General features: G+C 40.1%; 2 protein-coding genes across 16 annotated transcripts in view; one reads left to right on the forward strand and one right to left on the reverse strand.

The window, feature by feature from the left end:
* Nucleotides 1–483: 483 nt before the first annotated feature.
* B3GALNT1 (beta-1,3-N-acetylgalactosaminyltransferase 1 (Globoside blood group)) lies at nt 484–26,872 on the reverse strand. 15 transcript variants are annotated; one of them, XM_086674651.1, is made up of 7 exons: nt 26,733–26,872; nt 22,811–22,906; nt 22,566–22,619; nt 8,224–8,287; nt 6,952–7,170; nt 5,339–5,434; nt 484–2,302 (listed from the first exon to the last, which is right to left on the reverse strand). In XM_086674651.1, the coding sequence occupies exon 7, from the start codon at nt 2,266–2,268 to the stop codon at nt 1,273–1,275; it is 996 nt and encodes a 331-aa protein (XP_086530777.1). In that variant the 5' UTR covers nt 2,269–2,302; nt 5,339–5,434; nt 6,952–7,170; nt 8,224–8,287; nt 22,566–22,619; nt 22,811–22,906; nt 26,733–26,872; the 3' UTR covers nt 484–1,272. The 15 variants fall into 15 exon arrangements, with proteins under 15 accessions (XP_086530777.1, XP_086530776.1, XP_086530780.1 ...); XM_086674650.1 differs by lacking the exon at nt 6,952–7,170 and adding an exon at nt 25,156–25,251; XM_086674654.1 differs by lacking the exons at nt 6,952–7,170; nt 22,566–22,619 and adding an exon at nt 2,736–2,802.
* LOC147577268 (uncharacterized) overlaps nt 25,945–27,432 on the forward strand; it is a 31,817-nt gene continuing 30,329 nt past the window's right edge. The window contains exons 1-2 of the mRNA XM_086676333.1: nt 25,945–25,991; nt 26,128–27,024. Coding sequence (XP_086532459.1) covers nt 25,945–25,991; nt 26,128–27,024 — 944 coding nt within the window. The remainder of the gene's footprint in view (nt 25,992–26,127; nt 27,025–27,432) is intronic.

Consider the following 27,432-nt stretch of genomic DNA (forward strand, 5'->3'; position numbering starts at 1 on the left):
TCTGGAAAAAAGGAATCACTTGTCCCATATCAGCCTCCACAGGAAATTGCACAATCCCCAAAATCTGGGGCCAAGGAGTCTTCCTCTTTGACTTACCGGTAGGTCAGAGGTGACCAACATCAACACTCCTATGAAGAAATGTGCTTCTACACGACATGGAATTCAGATAGGATCTCAGACCATATTTTGGGGCTTTCCTTTTGATGTGAAACTAGTAACAAAAGCAGCAGCACTTTTTTTTCTTTTTTCCCTCTTTATTTTCAAATTGATTGTTAATGAGAACGCATGTGGAGCAGATAAGAATAATATGCATAGTATTCTGGCCATCAGGGTCCTTCTTTTCTTTTTTGCCTTCAGATTCCTTTCCAAAAGGAAACATGCTCCCTGGCATTCTATATTATTCCCAATATCCAGGTGGAAAAATGAGACAGATGGAGTGACATAAAAACACAGGGGATTGTAGTTTTAAAAACAAGACAAAAATTCAGATCTTCTTGCTTTTATTCTTCTCTGTATTACCACAGTAAAATATTTATCAGAGTCCAAGAGATTACTGATATGTGATAATTACCAATGTCTTTACATTAATGGAGCTATAAAATAATAAGCTCATCAGTGAGGTAACTGGGAAGAAGTTCAAATGGATAAGGGTGCGTCACTATTTGCTTTATACGGTACTGAAACAACCATAACATTCAAACACCAGGAAGTCCTAAGTAATATTAAATAGTAATTCATAACTGTGAAATGCTGTAACATCTTGAAGTACCTTCTGAATGACCAAAACGGATGAAATTTTGTTCAGTGTAACTTCAGTTTTTTACACAGAACTATGTATTTTTAAAAACTGGTAATCCATGTCAGATATACACAAAACCCTTAACAGACTAGACTGCTCAATGAGTAGAGCTCCCCATTGCTTCGATGTTATGGACTAATGAGCTTATAATTCAATGAAACCCTTTTAACAAGTTCTAGCCTACAGAATGGCACATTCAAATAGTTTGGTCCTATTCGTTTTATTAACAAAAATCCCCGATTCCTTTATAAGGTGTTTAATTCCTCTTACAATCACCTTTAAAGGGCCTGACTTGATTTTGGTCTAGGTAAATCAAAGTGTGACCCTCCAGTCCCCAGTCTGTGCATTCTTAATGAGTCTCAGTTCAGTGTAACTCAACACAGTGACCTTCCCATGAGTTTTCCATTGGACATTTTACAGTAATATTAATACTTTCCACAGAGTATCCTGTCTTTCTCTAGGCTTTTGTCAAATTAATAATGGCATGTGGTATTCCTTAGCATAACCTGCCAAAATGTGATAATCTCCTTGGAAGAAAAGCCATGAGCTGCAATCACACGTCTGAGTTGACAGACATCCAAATGGATCCTATATAAAAAGAAAAGGTTTGTGTCTTCTGGAATATGGATGTCCACGTTTAATAAATTCAAACAGATCCCAACATAAACATCTTCAAACTTGATGGGTTTTACGTGACTCATCATTTCATAGATTCTTGGCACCAAATCTCTGGACATTATATAACCCAACCCACTGCAGTAGGGAGGAAACACCTTGAAGGGATACTCTTGGTACGAAATATGGGCTTTTTGGTAAAATCCTCTATAGGAATAATTATCGATTAGAGGATAACCTGTGAAAAACTTCTCTGAATGGTTTACATTTAAAAGGTACTTCACTAAGTTGCCAGTATTGATGAAAACATCAGTGTCTGTTTTCATGATGTACTTGGCATTGGGGCAAAACTCAGTTACCCACCTGAATGCCATAATTGTTTTCAAGGTCAGATTATTATACGTGTCTAAAAAATCTTGTCGTATTATGTCACCATAAAGAATGTGCTCATCCTCTAAGGACAATGCTAACACTTTGTCTTCCTTTTCGGCCGGCTGGCCTAGTAAGAAAAATGTAAGAACCTCATATCCCCACCAAGATTTTTTTTCACCCCAAGTAACTCTAATGGCCTGTCTGGCTTTCACATCTGAAGGGTGTGAGGTCACCAGGATGACAAGAAAAGGGTTTTGATGAGAGCAGTTTGAATGCTCTCGAAGTGTGAAGCGAAAGTCTTGTCTGTAAATTGGCTCATACTCATAGAAGTACATCCAGTTTACACGTTCTATCACATTGTAGTGGGGCAGGCTGAGGTACCACATCACAAGAAAACTCAGGAGGGACAGCAGCAGGAGGCTCCATTTGAGGGATCTCAGTGACATCCTACTCGGAAGAGTGGTCAAGAGAGCCAGGGCCATCCACAGCAGCTCAGAAGCACACGAGCCTGAGGTTCTGGAAGATTTATCAAAGACCTGGTTAGTACTCCACCACCCAAGACACAGTATTAAATGATATCTGATTATCTACTTAAAGAGTTGGAACAACAAAAGCTCCCAAGCAAAACCAAGAATCCTGACCCCAACCTAGTTCGTTTCATTTATCTATAAGCAAATGGACACCAAAAACCAAGAGGGCATTTTAGCTTTTTACATCCAGACCAAGATTAAAAACATATCCTTCATTACTTCGGGAAAATTAATACTTACTGTTTGATTTAAATAACTATTAAAATATCATTTTGTCCTGGATGTCCAGAGGGCCAGAAAAAGATGAGTAATGGGGGGGGGGGGGTTAAAAAATAAATCTGCAATTAAAAAAAAAAGCCGCATTTCTTCTTCACCACTATGGAAAGAGAAGTGAAGGATTTAATGCAAGGAGATATTACCAGCAACATGTCCAAATAAACCAAGGGTCTTTCTCAGCTGTGTGATCAGATGTAGATTCTAGCAAATCTGGAATAAGGAAAACCCAGTGGCTACAATTATTCATGTGAAATGAGATGGGAGCAGAGACTCTTCACCCGAAAGGCAAGTCCTCTAGACACAAACAGGGTAAGCATCTCCAGAGTTTTTAAATGGTCAAGACTGTGAAATAGATTTTTCCTTGCCCCAAACAGATCCCAGCTCCCCTTTTACCTCACTGGCTGAACTCCATGCTCAGTCTGCACAACAAGTGCTTAAATTAAAGGCCTGTCCATAGAATTGAGTTTTCATGTGTTTTCCATTCTAATCTATTCAGAAATCCTGTGCCAGATCAGAATCATGGGATGGACCCTCCAGCTGAGATGAGAAGAGCAGTAATGTTACAGCATTCAGACTGGAGTGACAGTGTCACCTCAGTTCTGTGCTAGGCCCCAAGGATGAGGTTGGTTCACAATTCAGGATCCCACAGGGCTTTCTGGGCACCATGATATCAAGACAAACATGTGCGAAGTGTTTCCTAGACATTCCACACCCACAGACAACACCAGGCACTAAGACCAAAGGAAGGAGATGGGAGAAGGGGACCCCTAGGCAACAGGTAAACATGGAAGGACAGGGTGGCACTGACTGTTTATATCAATGCTAAGGGACTTCAGAGTAAGGGATGGATGAACAAAGGAGGGGCAGGCTGAGGAGGTTCCAATGGTGCCCTTTCACCCCCCATCCTCTGGGAAGAGGGGTCCTGGGAACCCAGAATCTGTTATGAAGGGCATATGTTAATGTCCTTATATGGGAAGGCTGGCCCCCCAAGGGTTCTACCTTGGGTCAGTCTTAGGTCTTTGGATGCACAGCTCTTCTGCCTCTTAATACTATGAAAATGACAGGACCTCAAGACTCCTTGTCCTATTTGGCCATATCCTACCTGCCCTGATTAGTTCTGGTCACAGTCAGTAATCTCTCCTTTCTCTAGAGCTTTCTATATTTTAAGTCACACAATACAAACTCTCCAGTTCAGTTTCATGTATATGTGTCTTGCCCCTCCATTTGTAGTCTATGACCTTGTTGGCGAAGTGTTTCTCACCATAGTCAAAGTGCAAGACAGACACAGACCTACAGCAGGAGAGCAATGCACATGGACTTGTTATGCTATTTCCATTTGTGTAAAGGATAAAAGGTAGGTCTGTCCATCCCACCCCAGTCTTCCTCTCTCCCCCTTACTAGCTTTGCACAGCCAGCTCCTGGAAAAACCTGAAACAGAAGAGACCTAGAATAAGAATTATAGAAGTAATGAACTTCTTCCTACACTGTCTCCTCATCTGCGACTAGACACTGCATGCACAACCCTAGGGGTCTTGATTTACACCTCAGCCAATGACAACTTTTACGTTTATTACAACACTTGTCAGGTGGCAGTTTTACATCTCATTCTAACAAATCAGCACACTGGAATAAATTTCAGACTAACAAAAGGAAAGTATACTGCGTAAGGATCAGCATTTACAATCATATATAGGCAATGAAGGTTCCATTACTCTTCAATAATGGGAAGAACTCAAAGCAGCAAATCTTATTACAAAAGTTATCTCACATCCATTCAATAGGCCATGTTTCTTTTCCTTTTTTTTTTGTATTTAAAAAAAAATTTTTTTTTAACGTTTATTTATTTTTGAGACAGAGGGAGACAGAGCATGAACGGGGGAGGGTCAGAGAGAGAGGAAGACACAGAATCTGAAACAGGGTCCAGGCTCTGAGCCATCAGCACAGAGCCTGATGCGGGGCTTGAACTCACGAACCGCGAGATCATGACCTGAGCCGAAGTCGGACGCTTAACCGACTGAGCCACCCAGGCACCCCTGTATTTTTAAAAAAATATGTTTATTATTCTGAGAGAGAGAGAGAGAGAGAGAGAGAGAACAAGAAGCAGAGGTGCAGAAAGAGGGAGAGAGACAGAATCCCAAGCAGGCTCCATACTGTCAGCACAGAGCCTGACATGGGGCTCAAACCAATGAACTGTGAGCCAAAACCAAGAGTCAGACGCCAAACTGACGGAGCCATGCAGGCGCTCCTATAAGCCATGGTTTTTAAATGTGACAATGTGACTGTGGCTGGGATGTCTACTGCTATGGGCCCACAAAGAAAATAAAACAGCAGCAAGGAGAAGAGGAATTCTCTAGTCCAAAAAGAGGGAAAAGTCTTTGAAGGACCCACAACACAGGTGGTTCTAAGGGCAGAGAGACCAGACTCTACAACCCAGCTCTGTCCTTTAACAAACAGGGCAAGCAGGTATGTTCTTCCTTTTGGAGCCTCGGTTTCCACATCTCTGCACTAAAGATGTCAAATACAGTGGAGGGTGACAACATGTGCAAAGCATTTCACTGGCCATTAAGTGTTCAATAAATAGAGTCTGGTCCCCAGCTGTGTTCCACCCTTGGCAGCCTTTGTGTCCTGTGTTCTCTAAATTGATTTTTATTGTCAAATGGGTTATCCTGGAAAAATAATCTCTATGAGTTCTTACTATTTAAAGAAAAATATGTTTTGAAGCCATAAATATATTTCTATTTCTTACCTCCTTCTTGATTTATTTCTTCTGAGTGAAAGATCTTCAATTTCACCAACCGAACAGTCAGTAGTATGTAGTAGTCAAAAATAATGCTTGAAATTTCTGTAAGACATATAAAAAATGTAACCGCATTTACTTATGGGTCAGGGAATTAGAAATCAAAGATGGTAAATGAAGCACGCCCACCTCCTCCAATTTCTTTCTGAACTAGGAACATATATTGAAACAAAAAGTTAAAAAAGTTACCATTAGTCCACAGAACTCAAGAGTTCATGGCTTTATCATGGAAAACAGCACTTGGTATTCAAGGCTTAAAACATAATCTAAATTCTCAGGTCAGCTGGTGTCTTAGGTCACCATACCAGTTTTACTTCCCTGGATAAAGAACTCAGGGGTCACTAAAATAGGTGAAACATAAAACTTCTAAGAGACACTCTGCTGGTATCCTCTCTCTAATTCTGTGTTCCATGTATGCATTCACAGGAGGCAACCCTTCCCAAATTCATCTTTCCCCTCTGAACCTCCATCTCTGCTGACAAATAACCCAAGGCACATTAATAAACAGTGAGAAGAGAAATAGTGCGACACATCTCACTTCCTGCCATGATTCAGTGGCTCATATCCTGGCTTTTACTAGTCAAGTTTGAAAATGAGAGCAGGATATAAAAGACAGGGAGTCACTGACATATACAATTATATATACAAATTTTATACCATTGTATATATATATATATATACAATTATACAATTTTTATATACAATTATATACAACTGTATACAATTTTTTGTATATATATACAAATTTTTTCCTTATATACAATTTTTTCCAATGAATTAAAGATCAAATGGAAGAAAAATGAGCCTTTAAAAGCACTAAAAGAAAATATGGATGAACATTTTAGTAATTTTGAAATGGGGAAGACTTTTCAATTACTCAACTATAGGGAAACAATCTAGAACCCATAAAGGAAATTTTGATCAAATAAAGATTTCAAAAATTTCTTGAACAAGGTTAAAAAGCAAAACAAAAACAAAAACAAAATAAAAAACAAACAAAAAACTAAAAAAACAAACAACAATAAAAAACACAAGGATGAAAGATTAAAAAACAAACTGGAGAGAAAAAAAAAACCTGAGATTTATGACAAAGATTTGTAAACCCAAAGAAAAAAAAGAGTTCATACAAATTAAGTACAAGATGAACACTACAAGAGAATAAATGGTGGAAAGAGAAATTCTCAAGAGAACTACAAATGATCAATAAGAACAGATGTTCAAACTTACAAGGAAGCAGAAATATTGACAAAAATCTCAAATCAGCAAATTAAAGGAAAAAAAAAAACCCACATGACAATAGTCAGTATGTGTGGGGGAAAAGGTATTCTCATGCACTCTGGAGGGAAATTTGAAAACACGTATCAAAATTTTAAATGTGTATACTCTTTAACCAAGCAATTACCACTGCTAGCAATTTATCGTAAAGAAGTAAGCCGGCAACTGTGTGTAATTTATAATATGGAAAAATTTAATTTTAAATGCCTCACAATTGGGAACTGGTTAAACAAAATTATGATCTATCCATACAACAGCATATATTTATTATATGCGATGAAGCTTACCTATATCTTCCCTTGATATATAGCAAATGAAAATCACAAAACTGCTTATGTGGTATAAGTCCTTAAACCCATATAGTCACATATGCTAAGCAAGATTTTCTAGAAGGATATGTCTCAGTATGTCAATGGCTTCTATTCTGTGGGATTTCTGGAAGACTTCTTCTTTCTTTCGTTTTTCTTTTTGTATCATTTAGATTTTCCATGCGATTTGTGTATTGTCTTTGTACATAGATAAAAACAAAGTCAAAAAAATTTTTTAGTTTTATGCTTGCATATCTCAAAGTTCAACTGAATGGTAGTAACCCTAAACGAGCAGGCAGGATTCTGAGTTTCATCTTACCCCAGGTTCTTCTCCCAAAGTGTAGCCACGTACAATTCATGATATGTCTATTAGGTATTATCCTCTCTTATTTCAGTAAATATTATCTCAACATAGTGAGGAATTATTTTAAAAGATTAAGTATATAGTAATTCTAAATATAAATCTACCAGGACTTACATTAGTTTACAATAATAGCACTTTACATATAATCATGTTATGTATACACACACATATTTAAACAGTGGATGAAGTGTTTGCAAGTATTCTTAGTATTCCCCCAGTAACTCTATACAGTGGGCCAGCTGGTTTTACTGTACCTATTTTATAGATGAATTTTAGAGATTTCAAGTGAACTGAAAGTGAAATAAAGACACTTTCAAACAGACTAGGACTTACAAAGTCCACAAACTCTAGCTGGGAGAAGTATCAACAGAATATGTTTTAGTATGGAGAAAAGTGAACTCAGGAGGAAGGAATGGCATGAAAGGAACAGATGTAAACCAGGAGGCCATTAAAAGACCGTGAAAACTAGTAAGTACAGATACTGTAAAACAAAATGAGAGAAGAACAAGAATACAATTTTTTTTAATGTGGTCAGCAAAAGTGAAACTGAAATACTATACAAAAATGACATGGTTGCTGTAAAAAGACTTAAAATATGTGAAAAATTAAAATATGTTAATACTCTTACCTAATTCAAGAGGAACAAGGAGTGATAAACTTTAACATTTTACAAAAAAAATCATTTAAGAATGTACATTATTAACCTTGAGAGTGACTATTGAAAGAACAGATATGGAATACATATCTTCCACACTGAGAAATAAAAGAAACAAAGCAAGCTACCAATAGAGAAGAAGAAAAAAGCAGAGAAAATGCAAGGCAAATAGAAAACACAAAAGATATCAGAAGTAAATATAAATGTACTGTCAGAGTAAATATAAACCTACCTCCTAAAAGAGATTCTCAACGTGGCTTAAAATTCTGCCATTATACTGCTTATAAGACGCATGCCTAAAACAAAACAACATAAAAGTTTTAAAATTAGTAAATAAAAACCGTATCATGACAATGTCAATCAGAAGGCTGCTGTAGTTAATTATTAATGTCACATATTATATTTACTCATTTTTAAATATTCATTTTGGAGAGGGGGGAGGGGCAAAGCAAGGGGGGCAGAAGACCTGAAGCAGGCTCTGCACTGACAGCAGAGAGCCTGATGTGGGGCTCGAACTTATGAATCATGAGATCATAACCTGAGCCGAAGTCGGACGATTAACCAATTGAGCTTCCAGGCCCCCTCATGTCATATATTTTAAATGAACAGCATTTAAAAGGGATAAGATTTTGTTACTGATAAAAGGAGCCATGCAACAAGATAATGTAACAGTTATGAAACTATATCAACATAAAAACATAGCCTCAGGGGCGCCTGGGTGGCGCAGTCGGTTAAGCGTCCGACTTCAGCCAGGTCACGATCTCGCGGTCCGTGAGTTCGAGCCCCGCATCAGGCTCTGGGCTGATGGCTCAGAGCCTGGAGCCTGTTTCCGATTCTGTGTCTCCCTCTCTCTCTGCTCCTCCCCCGTTCATGCTCTGTCTCTCTCTGTCCCAAAAATAAATAAACGTTGAAAAAAAAAAAAATTAAAAAAAAAAACATAGCCTCAAAAATATATAAAGCAAACTCGGAAAAGCCTAAGTACAAATGGAAAAAATCTATAATCCTAATGGGAAATTAAAAAAAAAATTTTTTTTTAATGTTTGTTTTTGAAAGACAGAGACAGACCATGAGTGGGGGAGGGCAGAGAGAGAAGGAGACAAAATCTGAAGCAGGCTCCAGGCTCTGAGCTGTCAGCACAGAGCCTGACATGGGCTCAAACCTACAAACCATGAGATCATGACCTGGGCCAAAGTTGGACGCTTAACTGGCTGAGCCACCCAGGTACCCATATATAATCCTAATGGGACATTTTGAACAAATCTGTCTAAATCAAGCAGGCAAAAAATAAGGATATAAGTGTTTCAAATAATATTAATAATCTTGATCTAAGAGAATGGAATATTTGTTTCAAGAACACGTGAAATATTCATTAAGAAACTGTTCATGTTAGGTTATATAAGTCATCTCAAGAACTTTCAAAACTCAATTCAACAGGGGCGCCTGGCTGCCTCAGTTGTTGAGCATGAGACTCTTGATCTCAGGGTCATGAGTTCAGGCCCCACACTGGGTGTAGAGATTACTTACAGAGGAAAAAAAAAAAAAACCAACACAAAACAAACCTCAACTTAACAGAGGCCACATTATCTAACCACAATATAATTATGACAAAAACACAACTTGAAAAACACATAAACAAAAAAAACCTGTTTGGAAACTCAACACCCTTACATACAGTTTCTGTTTAATCCATAAATTTAAAGGGAATATCATATTGGAAATTGTAAAGGCACTATCACATCAACCACTGAACTGAAATCTATTGGTTTGCAGGGGTACGGGGGAAGAAGCCAAGCAATTTTTTTCTGCTTTAAACAATGATCTATAGTTCAGGGGGACAAGTGTTACAACTGAAGAGGAAAAAGTCCTCTTTATAGAAAAATGCCAGTTATAACTGTAGGTAGAATGACAGAAGAAAGCTATCATTTTGCAACCTCTCATGAAACTATTGATTCGGGCAATGATGATCAATCAGCGTTTTAATCATCAAATGAAAGATTAATAAGGCACCCAAGTAACCCTCCAAAGACTGCCTTTTACTTACAAGGACTAAAACAATATAAAATTTACATTGGAGGAATCAGAGTGCTAATCATCAATCTTAGCAGAATGATGGCACAATTTCATGCTATTTATCTCCTAGTGAGCTACACTGTAAAGTCACAATATTGTCTCCGATGAATCCTAACCAAAAATGTTTAACTGGAATCTAATCAAAATTTACATGAAATACAGGATAGAAGAACAAGCTAAGGAACACCACAGGAAGCACTCAAAGAAATCAAGGAACTGGGACTGTCAACCAGCATGGTGTCTTCAGCCAGTCAGAACCATGAAAAAGGGAATGGTTGTAGGTGAAAAGAGGTTTAAGGACACACCAATTGCAAATGTATGGTCCTGGACCGGATCCTGGAGAAATCTGAATACAACATAGATATCAGGTGATGCCAGGAGGATTATTAATCTATTTAGGTGTGATAATGTTAGCTGGCTACAAAAGAAAATGTTCCTGGATAAACAAATGTGGTATTTCTACACAATGATGCTACTCAGCTACAAAAAGAAACAAAGCACTGATACAGGCTGTAACAAATACCAGTTTTAAGAATTCAGGATGTAGGGGCGCCTGGGTGGCTCAGTCGGTTAAGTGGCCGACTTCGGCTCAGGTCATGATCTCACGGCCGTGAGTTCAAGCCCTGCGTCGGGCTCTGTGCTGACAGCTCAGAGCCTGGAGCCTGCTTCAGATTCTGTGTCTCCCTCTCTCTCTGACCCTCCCCCGTTCATGCTCTGTCTCTCTCTGTCTCAAAAATAAATAAAACATTAAAAAAAAAATTAAAAAAAAAAAAGAATTCAGGATGTGGATGAACCTGAAAAACATGAGTCTTAAGTAAAAGAAGATCAACACAAAGACCATATATATATATGACTCCATTAATATGAAACATGAAAGGCACATCTACAGACAGGTTAGTGGTTGCCCGGCGGTGGCACCAGCAACTGGTTGCAAATGGAGATAAAGAATCATTTTGGGGTAAAGGAAATATTTTAAAATTTGATTGGGTCATGGTTGCAGAACTCTGTGAATTTAGTAAAAATCACTGAATTGTACAGTTAAATAATTTATGGGTATGTAAGTCATATCCCAATAAAGCTGTTAAAAATAATTAAAAACCTTTTCCTATTTTTAAGAGTATATATTTAGGAGTAGAAAGCCAAGATAGCTGTATTCACTTTAAAATATTTCAATAATGGGGCTCCTGGGTGGCTGAGTTGGTTGAGCATCCAAGTCTTGATTTCAGCTTGGGTTGTGATCTCATGGTTTGTGGGTTTGAGCCCTTCATCGGGCTCTGCACTGATGGCACAGAGCCTGCCTCTCTGATTCTCTCTCTTCCTCTCTCTACCTCTTTCTTTTTCTCTCAAAATAAATAAATTTGAAAAAGAATTAAAAAATAATATTAAAAAAATAAAGAAATAAAATATTTTAGTAATAAAAACTAAAGAGAGGAAAACACATTCTCTCTCTCATTCATGTATGGTGGAGTAGAAAACCATAACATCTCAATGGAGTGCAATTTGGAAATACTTATACAAATGACAAATACATTTACTCTTTTCTCAGTAATTTTGTTCCTGGAATTTATTTTAGACACAGCTGTCTATGTCTAAAATGTTAAGGCATTTTATTGTTATTAGCTACGACATTATAATAGCAAATATTTGGAAATAACCCAAGGGATCATTAATGAGGGATTACTTACATAAACAATGAAACATCCACACAATGGAATACTATACAGATGTTACTGACGTTAAAGATTTGTACAATATATTAAGTGGAGAAGATATAGAACAATGTCTACAATGTGCCAACTTTTGTGTCAAAAGGAAGAGGAAATAAAAAATATGTATTTGTATGTGTATGAGAAAAACAATGAAAAGACACAGTGGGCAGGGAGAAATGGGGTGGATGAGAGAAGGAGTGAGAGCATCCCTTTTTTATATTACTTTGGTGTATTACTTAAAAAATATTACTCAGTATAATTACTTTGTAAGTTACATAGTTTTTGTATTATTTTGATTTTTAAAACACATGAATACATTAAAATTCAAAAAAATGAAAATAAAAAAAATTTCCTCCCATTTTAAAGTGCCACAGATAAGGGGCACCTGGGTGGCTCAGTTGGTTGAGCATCCGACTTCTGCTCAGGTCATGATTCCACATCTGTGGGTTCGGGCCTCACGTCAGACTCTGTGTTGACAGCTCAGAGCCTGGAGCCTGCTTTGGATTCTGTGTCTCCCTCTCTCTCTGCCCCCCCCCCCCCCCCCCCCGCTCATAATCTGTCTCTCAAAAAATAGAATAAAACATTAAGAAAAATTTTTAGGGGCACCTGGGTGGCTCAGTCGGTTAAATATCTGACTTCGGCTCAGGTCATGATCTCACGGTTCAGGAGTTCAAGCCCTGTGTTGGGTTCTGTGCTGACAGCTTGGGGCCTAGAGCCTGCTTCCAATTCTGCCCCTCCCCTGCTCACACTCTGTCTCTCTCTCAAAAATAAATAAAGATTAAAAAAAAATTAAAAAAAAATTTTTTAAACACAGTGCTACGTATAAAAACACACTGGATGTAACTAAAGTAGTCCTTACAGAAAACTAACAACCTTTTAAAATAATATACATTTTTAAAAGTAGAATTACTTTATATACATTGTTTTGTATCCACTTGATTTTTTAACTGATATATAACTCACATACAGTAAAATTTACCCTTTTTACTCTTCTGTACACGTAACCACCAGCACAATCAAGATATGAAACAATTCCATTATAACAAAAATTCTACTAGTGTCCCTTAATCAAGCCTTCCCTGAACTCCCAGGCAACCACTGATCTGTTTTTCATCCCAATACCTTTGCCTTACCAGAATATGTCACATAACTAGATACAGTATGAAGACTTTTAAGCATAATAGGTGATATATTTTTTTAAAAAGATTGAAAATAAATAAGCTGAGTACTTAGCTCAAGAAGTTAAAAAAAATAATTCCAATGTTATTACATAAACAAGAAAACAGAAGGGATAATAAAGATAAAGCAGAAAACAATGAAAAACAAAAACCCAAAAAAGACAATTATTAAAAAAACATTAGGAATAGAAGGGAAGAGTCTAACCTGTTAGAGAAACTGTAGCAAACTTAAGGATAAACTTTAGAAATATTTCTACCAAAGTCAGGAAAACAGTGTATTTTTAGTGTGTGTTAGTGTCCACTAAAACAAGAGGAAGATGTAAAAACTGTTAAGAGAAAAAAGAAACCTGCCATTATTTTCATTATTATGTAATCATCTACAAAGAAAACTCAAGAGGAAAAAGACAACTTGTAAGAACTGACAGGTGTACCAAGATGTTGGATATGAGCTCACGTATATACCAAGAACACTGAAAAAAACCAAAAATCTAGGGGCGTTTGGGTGGCTCAGTTGGTTAAGCACCCGACTCTTGATTTCAGCTCAGGTCATGATCCTGGGTTTGTGGGATCCAGCCCATATCCCACATCCCACTTAGTGTGGAGCCTGCTTGAGATTCTCTCTCTCTCTCTCTCTCTCTCTCTCTCTCTCTCTCTCTCTCCGCCCCTCTTCCCTGCTGGTGCTATCTCTATAAGATAAAAAAAAAGTTTAAAAAAGATTTCTATCATTTAAAAAAAAGTCTAAGGAAAACCACAACAGCAACAAAAACTACAGTGTCAAATAAAGCTAACAAAAAATCTGCAGGACCCTAATGTAGAAAAGTAAAATACTTTTCTGAAGAATACGAAAAAAACACAAAAAGATGTGAGTAAACGAGAGAGATAATGTGTTGAAGGATAAGAAGATTCAAAAGACTCAAAAGATTCCACTTCTCCAAATTAATCAATAAATACATAACATTATGATGAAAACTTCTTGATTTGGAATAACCAATTTTGAAAACAAAGAATGAAGGTGGGATGGTGGTGGGTTGGCTGTTATTAAATCCTATCGCAGAGCTATAGTTATGAAAACAGAATGGCAGACCAACAGATGAAACAGCTGAGCAGCACTGAGGCCAGAAGCTGATGTATCCATACGCAGGGACTTAGCAGACGTACCCATACCCAGGGACTTGAAAAATGGCAGAGGCTGCCTCACAAACCAGTGGGGAAAAGATTCAACAAATGGTTTCAGAATAAATGTGGGGAAAAAAAAACTATATTCAGATTTATTTTCAAAATAAAGTTCTAGGTGGGTAAAAGAATTTTAAAAAGCAAAACTAAAATGATTACAGAAAAATACAGAATATATTTGTGAACCTCTGTGTGGCAGAGGCCTTTGTGAACAAGTTACAAAAAGCATATCCCATAAAAGACAGGAGAAATACACTGGGCAGCATTAGAATATAAAGTTTATAGGACAAGACAAGTTAAAATGTGAGCCACAGACTCAGAGAAGATATTTACAACAAATAAAACAAAGGGCCGGTATCCAGAATCCTTGCACTATGTTTGTTAGATAGTATATACTTGTAATAATCTGTTACTAAGTTTCATTTGTATAAAGTTTATATAAAGCTTACAAATCAAAAGGAAAATGGGTAACGTGTGAATAAGTTCACAGAAGAGGAATTCAGAACTTCCAATTACATGCCGATAAACATGAAAAGAGGGTCAGTCTCACTAGTGACCAGGGAAAGGCAAATTAAAGTCAGATACCAAGTTTTTAACCCATCTGAAAACATAAAAAAAGTTTATTATTAATCAGGTATTGGAGTGAATGACAGTTGTCATACACTGAGGGTTGAAGTACAAGCCCACTGTGGTAGATAAGCAACATGGTTGCATCTAGAGAACTGAAAACCAGACTTTCCTTTCCTGGGACTACATCCTTGAAAAACTCTCATATGTGTACATGCGTGGAGACCTGTACAAGCATGCTTACTATGGGGTTATGAAAACAGATAATCTGAAGCAACTTAAATCTCTATCCGTAAGATAATAAGTAAATAAAACCTGCTACTGTCTTCCAATGGAATCCTAGAAGACAGTTAAAAAGAAGTGAATCGGATTTATACACAGAATGTCAATTTCGAGAGTATTAAAAAATAAAATGTTGAGTAAAATATACAAGTTGAAAAATTAAATGCATATATAATACAATTTATATAGTTTTAAACCGCACAAAAGCAAGAGAGCTTTAAAAAGCAGCTATGCGCACAAAACTATTTTTTTAAGTTTATTTATTTTAAGAGTGAGAAAACGAGCAGGGGTGGGGCAAGGAGAAAGGAAAAGAGAGAGAATCCCAAGCAGGCTCTGCACTGTTAGCAGGCAGCCCGGTGCAGGGGCTCGATCCCACAAACCGTGAGCCCAGGTGCCCCTAAAACTATTTTTTAAAGAAACTGCAGGAAAAGCTTCCACACTCAGCAGTGTGGGTGTCACTGTGGAAGAATAATTGTGTGGCGAAAAGGGGAAAGAGAAGACTTGCCACAAATACTATTAAGTATTAATTAGCATTTGTTAATTCAGGATGATTGAAATACAAGTATTCTCTTCTATTTTTAGTTTCTTTGTATTTTAAACCTATCAAAACAGGAAAAAAAGCATAACAAAAATGCCTGGACTTAAATGGCTTACCCTAAATCTTGGCTGTAATACTTAATGGTTGTGTGTGACTTTGAGGAAGTTACTTAACTTTTCAAAAAAGTCTTTTTTTTTTTTTTTTTTTTCGGCTAAAACCAAGCACCACAATACGATTCAGTTACTGTGAGGTTTACGTGGACCATATGGACTATTCAGTCAGCAAAGTCAGTGGTTTCTGAAGTTAAAGTGACACTCGGGTATGCGGATAAATGTGGACACACTATGATGTCACAGAAATCAAGCTGGCCTGGTCTGAGACTTAGGACTGGCTCATACCCAGACAGCGGGAGCACAGGGCAGCCGCTCTCCTAGCACAAGAATGAGTTTTGTGAGCTCTGACACTGTTCTAAATCCCATGTCCCAGGAGAGGGGCAGAAAGAACCTAAAACACCGATGAGCAGAAAAATATAAAAAGGCCCAACAAGGAAATACACTATTATTTTATTACTGACTTCTTAAATAATATCATATATCACTGTAAAGAACTTACATTTATAATTCTGAAATAATTTCCATTTGATAAAAGATAAACTTGTGATCATATTAAGTAAACATGCATTCACCAACTAGATTTTAAATAATTTACGCCAAGCAAACCATCTTCTCTATCCCACAAGCCCAGCACGATGCTGCTGCACCAGTGACCACAAATAATTACGGGTCGATTTGGTGGTTGATACATAAAAGCTGAAGAAACATTGCAAATAATAGAAAAGCCCAGAAAACTTCCAGAAATAAATAAGAGGTTGGTTGCATCCAATGTTTTAGAAGAGAGCAGAAGAACTGAGATGCAGATTTCTTCTCAGTTATTAATACCAGAACTTTCTGGCACCAAAGATGGGTGCACCTGTCTTATCCCCAAGTGTTACAGAGCCCTCAAAAGAGCTCTGTGGAAATCCACCCCTCCCCGCCCTGCCAAAATAATTCAAATGAATGTAAACTGGTATTTTTTAATGGAGGGCTTCTCAGGTTTTAATATGCTAATATACATTCTCTGAGAAGAGGATATATCATGCAAATCTATAGTTTCTCAAATCTATCTGAAGAACCTATTTTAATTTTCAGTCTCTGGCAGGATTGAACTCTACCTTTGGGAAAAATCTTGTCCTAGCCCATCTTTGTATTCACTGAATTAATAAACTAATTTTGGTGAATTGAGCAGTAGTTTGGAGTTAAAAAAATTCTACAAAATGGTTGAGTGTTTTTGGAAAACTTTTTAGTGTCATCCCCTAAAGCTGAATATACATGTATCCTATGATGTAGCAACTCCAGTCCTAGGAAGAACACTCAACAACAAGTACATTGGGACACCAAAATATGTTCCAGAAAATTCATAACAGCACACCATCCATGATAACTCCAACCTGGAAACAACCATGGTGGAAGAAACAAATTTATGTAACAGCACCTTTCACAAAACAGAAATGAACAAACTATAACCTCATGTGACATTTTAGAGTCTCTCAAATATAATGTAGAGTTAAAGAAACCAGATACATAAAGAATAGATACTATGATTCCATTTACACAAAACTGAAAAGCAGGCAAGAGCAATCTAAGATGTCAGAATTAGGGCACTGATAACCTCTGGAGACAGGAAGGAAGTATAATTGGTAGGACCCTGGGGGGACTTTCTGGGGTTCCGGCCATGTTCTATTTCTTGACCTAGATGGTGCCTACAGGTGTGTTCACTGTGATAATTCACCTCCTAATTAGTACACTTTCTTTTTGCATGTTATACTTAAAAAAAAAAAAAAAAGAAGTTAAAACAGCTTGGCAATCCAATCATTTTGTCTATTTAGTGACTGTGTGCAATCATGTCTACAAGACATGCTGGCCCTAGGTGCCCAGCCGTGGCGAGAGCACCAGGAACTGTTCTCAGGCACTAACTCACGGGACCTTCAAGACAGTCCACAAATAAAGGTGCTCTGAAACCTTTACTGTTTGCATTGAATAGGTGAAGAAACTGAGGCTCGGGGAGAGTCAATAACTTGCCCAAAGTCACAGGCTCGTAGGTGGTAGGGACAAAATCAAGCAGGACTCCAAATCTCACATTCTTTTATTTTTAATTTTTAGTGTAGATTTATTTTTGAGAGAGAGAGAGAGCAAGCAAGGGAGGGGCAGAGAGACAGGGAGACATAGAATCCGAAGCAGGCTCCAGGCTCTGAGCTGTCAGCACAAAGCCCAACGTGGGGCTCGAACTCATGAACCATGAGGCCATAACCTGAACCGAAGTAGGACGCTCAACCGACTGAGCCACCCAGGCGCCCCCAGATATCACGTTCTTGGCACCACCCTTCCTATGCCAGGAAGTCTGCCACATCTCTATTGACCGGAATCACTCTGAATGGTTTTAATTTCTCACTACCACCAAACCTTGATTAAACACAGTAAAGCAGCATCACAACCTTACCATCTTTACACAGAAAGACTCAGGATTCTCACCCTCAAAACCTGAAATATGAGTTATTAACAATAGTAACAAATGGCAACTAATAATTCATGCAGATATGGACCTTCTTATTTGGCATCACAAATATGCTGGGCACTAGAAAATAAACTGGGGGGCTGACAGGGTGGGTGGAGGGATCAGTCCAAATGCAAGGACTCCAGAGAAACAGAACAAAGAATTACTGCAATGGTACCATTATTTAAGCCAAAGTAACCTGAAATTCTTTCCTGGGGTACAAAAATGTTGGTTATATTCTACAAAGGGAAAGCAAATTCAATTTTTTAAAAAAACATATAAAACTTTTCTAATCGCAAGTATATGTTCATTAGAGAGCTGTCAATACAAAAACAAAGCACAAAGACAGTGAGAGCTTAAGGACAACAAGGTTCATATTTTTTGAAGAAGATCTATCTATCCAGTCTGTCTCTCAGGAATACATCTCGTCTGTGGCCACGCCTCCTCCTATCTCTATTTCAGTCAAAGTGGCTTCGGTTCTGAGCCCTGACACTTTCAAATTTTCCCTCCCTCGGAGAGTCTTCACTTGCTGTTTCTCTAACGCAAAAGCTGGTTCATGAAAAGTCTGGCTCCTTCTCCTGCTTTGGATCCTAGCAAAATGTCACTTGGGAGAGTCCTTCCCTGACCCCTTATCTCAAGTGGTTCCCCTGCCCCTACTTTCTATCACACCCCTCATTATTCTCCTGTAGGCAATCAAACCACTTGAGATTTTCTATTATTTGTTTATTGTATTCCCTTCAAGAATCTGAGGTTTGTGAGGGGAAAGGCCTTGCACATCTTGTTCACTGCCACATCCCTGGAGCTTAGCACACAGTAGGTACTAGGTGGGTATCTGAATGCTGTTCAAATGGTCTGTTCAAATATCCCCAAGAATAAATTGAATCCAAAAGTAAACTCCTGAATCTGTTAGAGTATGCTTACTTTTCTTCGGCTTTCTTCTGAAACAAAGCCTTCTTCTAATAGGCTGCACTGATTCTGATCATGTTCATTTAAAAAGGTACAGACATGGGGCGCCTGGGTGGCTTGGTTGGTTAAGCGCCCGACTTCGGCTCAGGTTATGACCTCATGGTTGGTAGGTTCGAGCCTTGTGTCGGACTCTGTGCTGACAGCTCAGAGCCTGGAGCCTGCTTCAGATTCTGTGTCTCCCTCTCTCTCCGCCCCACTCCCACTCATGCTCTGTCTCTCAAAAATGAATAAATGTTAAAAAAAATTTTTTTTTAAAGGTACAGACATGAGGGGCATTGGTTAAGTGGTTAAGCATCTGACTCTTTGTTTCGGCTCAGGTCATGATCTCACTCACGGTTCATGAGTTCAAGCCCTGCATCAGGCTCTGTGCTGATAGATGCAGAGCCTGCTTGGGATTCTGTCTCCTTCTCTCTCTGCCCTCCCCCACTTGCTCTCTATCTCTCACTCTCAAAATGAATAAACATTAAAAACAAAAAACAAAAAACAGGTCCAGACATGCAAAAACAAACAAAATCACCAAAAAAACCACATTTCAATAAAATTCTAAGCCCATGCATACTAGATTAGATTTAGGGTCATCCAAGGAGAAAATATATGCTATCATTAAAGATAATTACAATTACTGCCAATTGGGCAACATTATGACTCTTTTTCCACATACAAAACAGTACTACAAAAGGTGGAAATCCTGGTAGCCTAAACAAGGTCCTGTGCACATTGAGTTTAATACAAATCATAATTACACACATCACTCATGTCCTATTTCTTATAAAGAGAGAGAACCACGGGGTGCCTGGGTGGCTCAGTCAGTTAAGCATTCAGCTCTTGATTTCAGCTCAGGTCACGTTTTTTTTTTTTTTTTTTTTTTTTAATGTTTATTTATTTTGGAGAGAGACAGAGCGCAAGTGGCGGAGGGACAGAGAGACAGGAAGACAGAATCTGAAGCAGGCTCTAGGCTCTGAGCTGTCAACACAGAGCCCAATGCAGGGCTCGAACTCACAGACTGTGAGATCATAACCTGAGCCCAAGTCCAATGCCCAGCCGACTGAGCCACTCAGGCTCCCCATCAGGTCATGATTTTAATAGTTCATGAGTTCAAGTTCAGCACGGAGCCTGCTTGGAAGTCTCTCTCTCTCTCTCTCTCTCTCTCTCTCTCCCCCTCTCTCTGTTCCTCCCCTGCTCATGTGCTCTGTTTCTCTCTCTCTCAAAATAAATAAACTTAAACAAAAAATTTTTAAATTAAAAATAAAGAGGGAGACACATATCAATACACATCGTGAGGAAAATTTCCCTTCTAGTACCCACTCAAACTGAACATATTAATTCATAAACAAAGCAATATAAAACTCTACCATTCTGACCTCCTCTGATTATCATTAGAAACAAACACAAGTGGTGCTGTCTGACCATTACCTCTCTCTTCCCTTTTCTTTCTGAATCCAGTGATTCTTAAACTTTGCTGCATATTATAATCTCTTGGAGAACCTGAAAAGCTCTGGAAGCCAGGGTATATACCCCAAACTAATAACTAAATGAGAGTTACAAAGGGTGGTGAGGTTTAGGTGGCAGTATTTTGAAACCTTTTCCAGGTGATTCCAATGTTGCTGCTCTAGACCTCACTATTCAGACTATAGTGCCCGGGCACTGCCTAGGAGCTTGTTAGCCTCAGGCCCCACCCCATCTGATTCCAGCGAATCAGAAACTCCGTTTCTTGAAATAATACATGTTGAACATTTAGGACCGGGCTGGGACACAGTAAGAACTAAGTAGAGAGTACCACTGTTATCATTAAGGTCCACCATGTGCTCCTCTAACTTATTTGCTTACTTACATTTGTTCCATTTACAAACCATGCAGCTAGCTCCCAGGGTCTCTTATGTAACACCACATGGTCTCTAGCACACGTAAACATGCAAATAAATCCTAGTTTATCCACATTCTCCCTTCAGATCAGTAAGCTTTCTTTTTTTTCTTTTTTAGTAGGCTCCCCACCCAATGTGGGGCTTGAATGCACAACCCTGAGATCAAGAGTCACATGCTCTACCGACTGAGCCAGCCAGGAGCCCCAGTAAGCTTCCTTTTAGAGTCCAAAGATGAGGTTTCCTCTAACATCTTTTTTTTTTTTTTTTTTTTTTTTAAATTTTTTTTTTTTCCAACGTTTATTTATTTTTGGGACAGAGAGAGACAGAGCATGAAGGGGGGAGGGGCAGAGAGAGAGGGAGTCACAGAATCGGAAGCAGGCTCCAGGCTCCGAGCCATCAGCCCAGAGCCTGATGCGGGGCTCGAACTCACGGACCGCGAGATCGTGACCTGGCTGAAGTCGGACGCTTAACCGACTGCGCCACCCAGGCGCCCCTCCTCTAACATCTTAAAGTTCCCAATGTTTTGCTCCCATGGGCATATAAGCCCACAGGAACTAGCAGTAGCGATCCACACGCCAAATGCAAACTTTTTTGGTTCCTCTTCCACACATGCTCCCCTCTCCCGTGGCCTTCCTCCTGCCCCCTGATCTTCCTATACCTGGGAATGATTGGAACTGTCAGAAGTCCTACAACAGGTACTTCTGGCAGCTGGAGGAGAACTACAAAACTCATTAACGTTTTCAAACTGAGGTGTGAAATATTCAAGTGGCATCAATCTACTTTAAGGATTATGCATATTTGATAGAGCTTACATTTCTCCCTCTCACTCCGAAGCACAGCTGGGCATATAGTAGAGAATCAAATTTTATTTGCTGATGGGGGTTGATGGGGGGTGGGAGGGAGGGGAGGGTGGGTGATGGGTATTGAAGAGGGCATCTTTTGGGATGAGCACTGGGTGTTGTATGGAAACCAATTTGACAATAAATTTCATATATTAAAAATAAATAAATAAATAAATAAATAAATATTAAAAAAAAAAGGAAAAAAACTTGCTTTCTACTTTATCCATTTTCTTCACATTGCCCTCTCTCCATAATTTTAGCAACAGCCCCTGCTTGGTCCTGGTGCTGGACTAAGTATTTTCCATATTTCCACCATTTATTGATTAAAACTATCTAGGACGTAGGCCCTACTACTGCAGCACTTCTTTTCCAGTTGAGGAGACTGTGATTTGGAGACCTGATGGTTAGTCAGGGTCTCACAGCCAGCAAGCAGGGCTGGGAATGCGGGTGTCCTCATCCCCTAAGTGGGCTCCGAAACCACTACACCACAATGCATCCTTCCTAATTTGTTTTCATCTCGCTGGCCTGGCATCTTCATACTTTCTTCCACGTAGTGCAGCATCTCTGATCTTTGTCAGGGATAAAGAGCTGTCAAAGCTAACCCATGAACTTATAAATTTCCAACTAGTCTTCTCTTCAAGTATACTTTTCAGAAATGAAGGAACTTCTGGCAAGAATGTTAGTAAGTTTATACTCCAAATAACCCTGAATAAATTGCTGAGCTTTGGTAAACATTAGCTTTGGTAAACACTGGAACCCAAAAGGGTTCCTCCACTCGAAGATCAAGGGAAGCCTTACATAGCATGCAAGAATGAAGTTTCTCTCAAGTGGGCAGGGCACTGAAAGGTCTTTCTGGAAGAAAAAAAAAAAGGAAACGTGAGCCCAATGACAGTGCCTAGTCAGTTTCAAAATTGGCTGATCCATCATGGCTAGTGTGTTTTCCACAGGCAATCATTTGTTCAACATATACTTCTTTGGCTCATGCTGGGCTGTGAGAATACAGTACTGACCCAAAGAGCCAAACAGAGCAAAAATGGACATACCTCTGCACCCAGGGGTGGGCAGTCTGAAAGAGCCACGTGACAGAGCTCGTGAAAAGAGGCAACAAGATGACTTGGTCTGGAGAGAACCTAGGAAAACTGGAGCAGAACAAAGATCACACAAGTGAGGCAGAACAGCAGGAAGGCTGACTTGAAAGCTGGGCTTCCTGTCTCTGTTTTGATATAAACAGCTTTACCCATTGGAGGAAGGGGATAGGGGAAGCGGCTCTAGTTAATATTTCTTCTCATTGTTGCCCCAGATTAAGAATATTACATACCTTTGTCATTCTTGTCTGTCAGGCTAAGTCACTCATTACCTTTCCCTTAGTTATTTGAATGTCCTTCGTTCATTTGTTTCTTCTTTCATGCATTCATTCATTCATTCATTCAGTCAGTCAGTCGGTATGCCAGATCTGTTTTAAAGGTTGGGGATGCAATGGGGAAGACACCTGTCTTGCCTTCAGGTTGCTGACACAATGCAGAACAGGGAGGAAGGTTTGTGACTCCAAGTTTCAGAATGAACATTATCAGTAAAGCCCACCTTGAGAAGATGGGAGGGTGACCTCCCAGCTGAAATGTCTCCAAATGTGTGGTCAGGGTCCAGGGCAGAGAGCTGAGTTTGCACTCTCAGCATGTGCAGATGCTCGAGAAGAGCACAAATTATAGCCCTACATCAGTTTAGAGAAAGGAACTATTTAACATTAGAGATAAGAATTGAGAGAGAATTCTAATATAATATATAGAAAAATTATAATATAATTTTTCCTCTCAGAAAGTGGCTATCTCCATCCTTGAAAACAAAGTCTGTTACCAAAATAGGAGCCAAATATAGTGCTTCTTTATGCTAACTTTAAAAAGCTGTTCAAAATGCACAGCCTGGGAGTTTAGCAGACATCTATGTTCTAGCCCAAGAGTGGGCAATTTTTTTTTTTTTTTTAATAAAAGGCCAGATAGCAAATATTTTCTTCATGGGCCATATGGTCTCTATCCCAGACACTTGACTCTGCCTTTCTAGCAAAAATGGTGCCACAGACAATATTAAACAAATAGGTGTGGCTGTGCTTCATTAAAACTTTATTTACCAATCAGGCTGTTGGTCTGGAAGTGTTCTTGGCATGAACTGGCATACCTTAGAACATCAAGAAAATCTCAGTCTCCTAAGATCCTTCGTCTCTATGTTTCCTCATTACCCCAAAGGGTCTCGCAACTTAAAAGGGGGTCCTAGTGCTGGTAACATATTCCCCACATGACACGATTCCCAGAGGGGTAGGCAGGGCTGAGAAGTACTACCCTAGGCTATGGATGCTATACAGAGACACCAAAAGGCTTGGTTTCCTGGCTAATTCCAGGTCAGAAACACATAGAATGAAAAATTAATAATGTATTCTAGCTTTCTGAGTTTTATTCCTTAATTTCTCAGAGCTTCAAGGGGTCCAAGTTATCTCCCTAGCCAAATCTTCCATCCTGCAGCCTTTCAGGGCCTCATCCTTAAGATGTTCTGTGGCTTTATCTCCCCCCTCACCTAGAGGAGCCTCCTACCAATCACCAGGGCTCCTGCGCATATCCTCACCTTCCCCTCTCATCTAATTCACAATGTACCAAAAGCTCTAGTGCCAAAAGCAAATCAGTATTTATAATGGCCAACTTTTTACTGAAACAAAACCATTGTTCATAGTCCCATAAGAGATATTTACCAAAGACAGGCTGTTAAATGAACTGCAACTTTTGAATGCATCTGTTGTGCAAGGCCATTTAAAAGCATTCTGTTTGACCCCCCACATTTGACCTCATATATGAAGCTGTATATAGTGTGGTTACCACACAGTGAGCAGGGATGAGCAATAACTGTTAGAACTGCAAGAGGAAAGCAAATTGGCCTGGACGTTATACAGCTGTGAATGGGATAAAGGCACTTCCTCAAATGGGATTCTACTCATATCACCCAACAGTGGAAAGAACAGACTTGCGGACTGGGCACAGACAGAAGGCAAATCATTTTAACAGATAAAAAGAAAAAGTATCCACTGGAGTATTTTTTTAGGAATAAAGAGTTGAGTCTGAACTTGAATATGGCCACCAAATTAGGTAGGTTTATATAGTTAAATTTTCCTGACATATCAAGTATTTTAATAATAATCCAATTTTTTAGAAATATATGAATCATCCAAAATGGTTTAGTAAAGTTTAACTCTTACAATTCCTCAAATCCTTCAGGGGAAAAAATACACTGGAATATAACAAAAGAATTTGTAGCTGTGTAAATGATCCTTGAAATGTTGTAAAGGAGACTATTACAGTCAATTTTAACCAATTAGGATAATTTCTAAATTAAAGTAAGATGAACTTACCCACAGAATTTCAGATGAGACTAAAGCACTAGCTTTTTTAGTTTTTCTGCTGATTTCCATATTCCATGCTTTAATTAAAACATTTGCTGTGAACTACTGAGCAAAAGAACAGAAAAGGAATATATCTAAGTCATAATTCAACAACACTGGGCAATTCGACATCTAAAATCAGTGTTCTATACCTAGCAAACTATTACAGGAGCAAATTATCATATACTGTTTTGGCATTCTCTTCCTTTTTGGAAAAGCTTTGATCCTCTCTTCTTCCTTGCTCTCAAATCACTTCATGCATCCAATCTGGAATAATATTTGGCCACTGTTTTGATAACAGGCTTTACTTTCACGACCGGAATTACTCACTGACCATTCATTTGAATGAACCTTCTAGTCTAGGAGAAAAAAACGTCTTAGACTCTTATCTCTTAATAAACAGCTGCCTTCTCTAGATTGATACAAATTCAGATGCGCTTTTATCAGACATCAACACATTCTGAGAGCACAAAATCGGCTCCCTACGTCCTTCTAAGACGCCTGGGGAAAGCTAAAATACAAACTTGTCCCCACTTGAAGACTGCCAACTCAAATCAAATCTTGCTTCCCTCTGAAAACAGGAAAAAAAAAAAATATACGGTTTGGTAATTTATTCCTTGGATGTAGCTTTTCCTAACGAGGCAGCCACCTTGTAAACGCTGGTACTATTTGCAAAACACAGAGTAAAAGAAAACCATCTCGGCCTTGCAAATCTCCCTCCTAGTCCAGCAGTGAGGAGTGGAAGAGAAGGAAATAGGAATGCAACGCGTGCTTGCTGCTGGCATCATTCCTTACTGCTTGGAAAAGTGAGACTCCATTGCATCTCTCAGATTTCTTTTAAAATGCCTGTATGCCCGTTAAGATCGCCTCCTATAAATCGCGTGCCCTAGCTCCTCGGGATTTCCTTTTCTCTCTGCCCAATTCGCCCATTCTCCTCCTTAGGTCCAGATTCCTCGCAAACCCTCCCCATGAAGAAGAACGCTCCCGCATTTCAGAATTCGATTCCCAGGCCCTTCCCCAGCGCCTTGGGAATGCGTTCGTCCCGGGCCTGCCGGGAAATCCACCGACACTGAGACACCAGTCGGCGTCTCCGCGTCCTGTCCCTCGCCGCCGCGGCCAACGCTCCCCGGGCTGCTCCCCGACTTGGTCGCCAGAGAGGCCCAGAGCGACGGAGATCCGGGGGCTGCGCCCTAGGGCAGAGCAGGCAGGGCAGAGTGCTCCTTGCGGCCGCGGCCTGGGCCCGCTACACGTCCCACCTCCCCTCAGTGTCGCCCACGGCCCCGCCAGGCCCCTTCTCCCCCAGGCGAACGGGATCCGGCAGCCGCTCTTCGCAGTGGCCGGAGCCCCAGGACGCGGCTGCTCCCGCGCAACCCCGGCCGCGCTCCGCGAGAGGGCCGGAGTGGGCGGCACCGCCCTGCCCGTCTCCTGGCCTCGCGGGGCCCGCAACTGCCGTTCCAGGAGAAGCGAGTCCCAGGACCGAGCCCGCCACCCAGCACTGGGGTCTCCAAGGCTTCCGATCGCCCCCCGGGACCCGGCCAGGCACTCACCTCCCGCGCGCGGCGCTAACCCTGTTCGGACGCGGGCGGGCGGGCGGCCGATGCTGCCGCCCCGCGCGCACACGCAGCCTCCCGCAGCCGCACGCACGGCCGGGCGCGCGCAGACCACGCGCCGAGGCCCAGGAGTCCGTTGCTCACTCGCTCGCTCGCTGGCTCGCACGCACGCGCGGGCCCTGAGCCCCAGCGAGCTGGGCCCCACCCGGCCTGCAGCTCTACGCACTCCCTGGGTGTGGGCTCTGTCGCACCTAGCCATCACGCTGCGTTCCGAGCACGCCGCTGTTAGGTATGCCTTTTACATTGGACGCGGGCAGGGGGTGGGCCGCGGCGGATCTCTGGCAAGGATTTTGCCTTGTTTACGAGCGGCATAAATTCCCAGCCTCAAGCAGTTCTGGAGGGATTTACTTGTTCAAGTCCGCACAGCGCTATTAAGGAAAAGAAGAAACCTTGGGGAGTTCTTTAATCTCAGAAGAAAAGTGTGTTCTCCTAGAATCGATGGAGAATGAAGGGTGGGGACACCACGGGGTTACAATGGTCTGGTGTATGCATACGAGTCCCGGGAAGTCGATTGCTTTCGGGCATCTTATCTTGAAACTCTTTTGGTCTGGAGAATTCAGAGAAAGTCTGTCCTACCCAGACTTGTCCCTAACTAGTGCTCCCTGGAAGAAGTGGCGAGGCTTTTAGGAGTGGTACC

This window comes from Puma concolor, chromosome C2 (assembly GCF_028749965.1).
Source record: "Puma concolor isolate L17-30 chromosome C2, mPumCon1.1.hap2, whole genome shotgun sequence".
In the NCBI taxonomy this organism is placed as follows: Eukaryota; Metazoa; Chordata; class Mammalia; order Carnivora; family Felidae; genus Puma; species Puma concolor.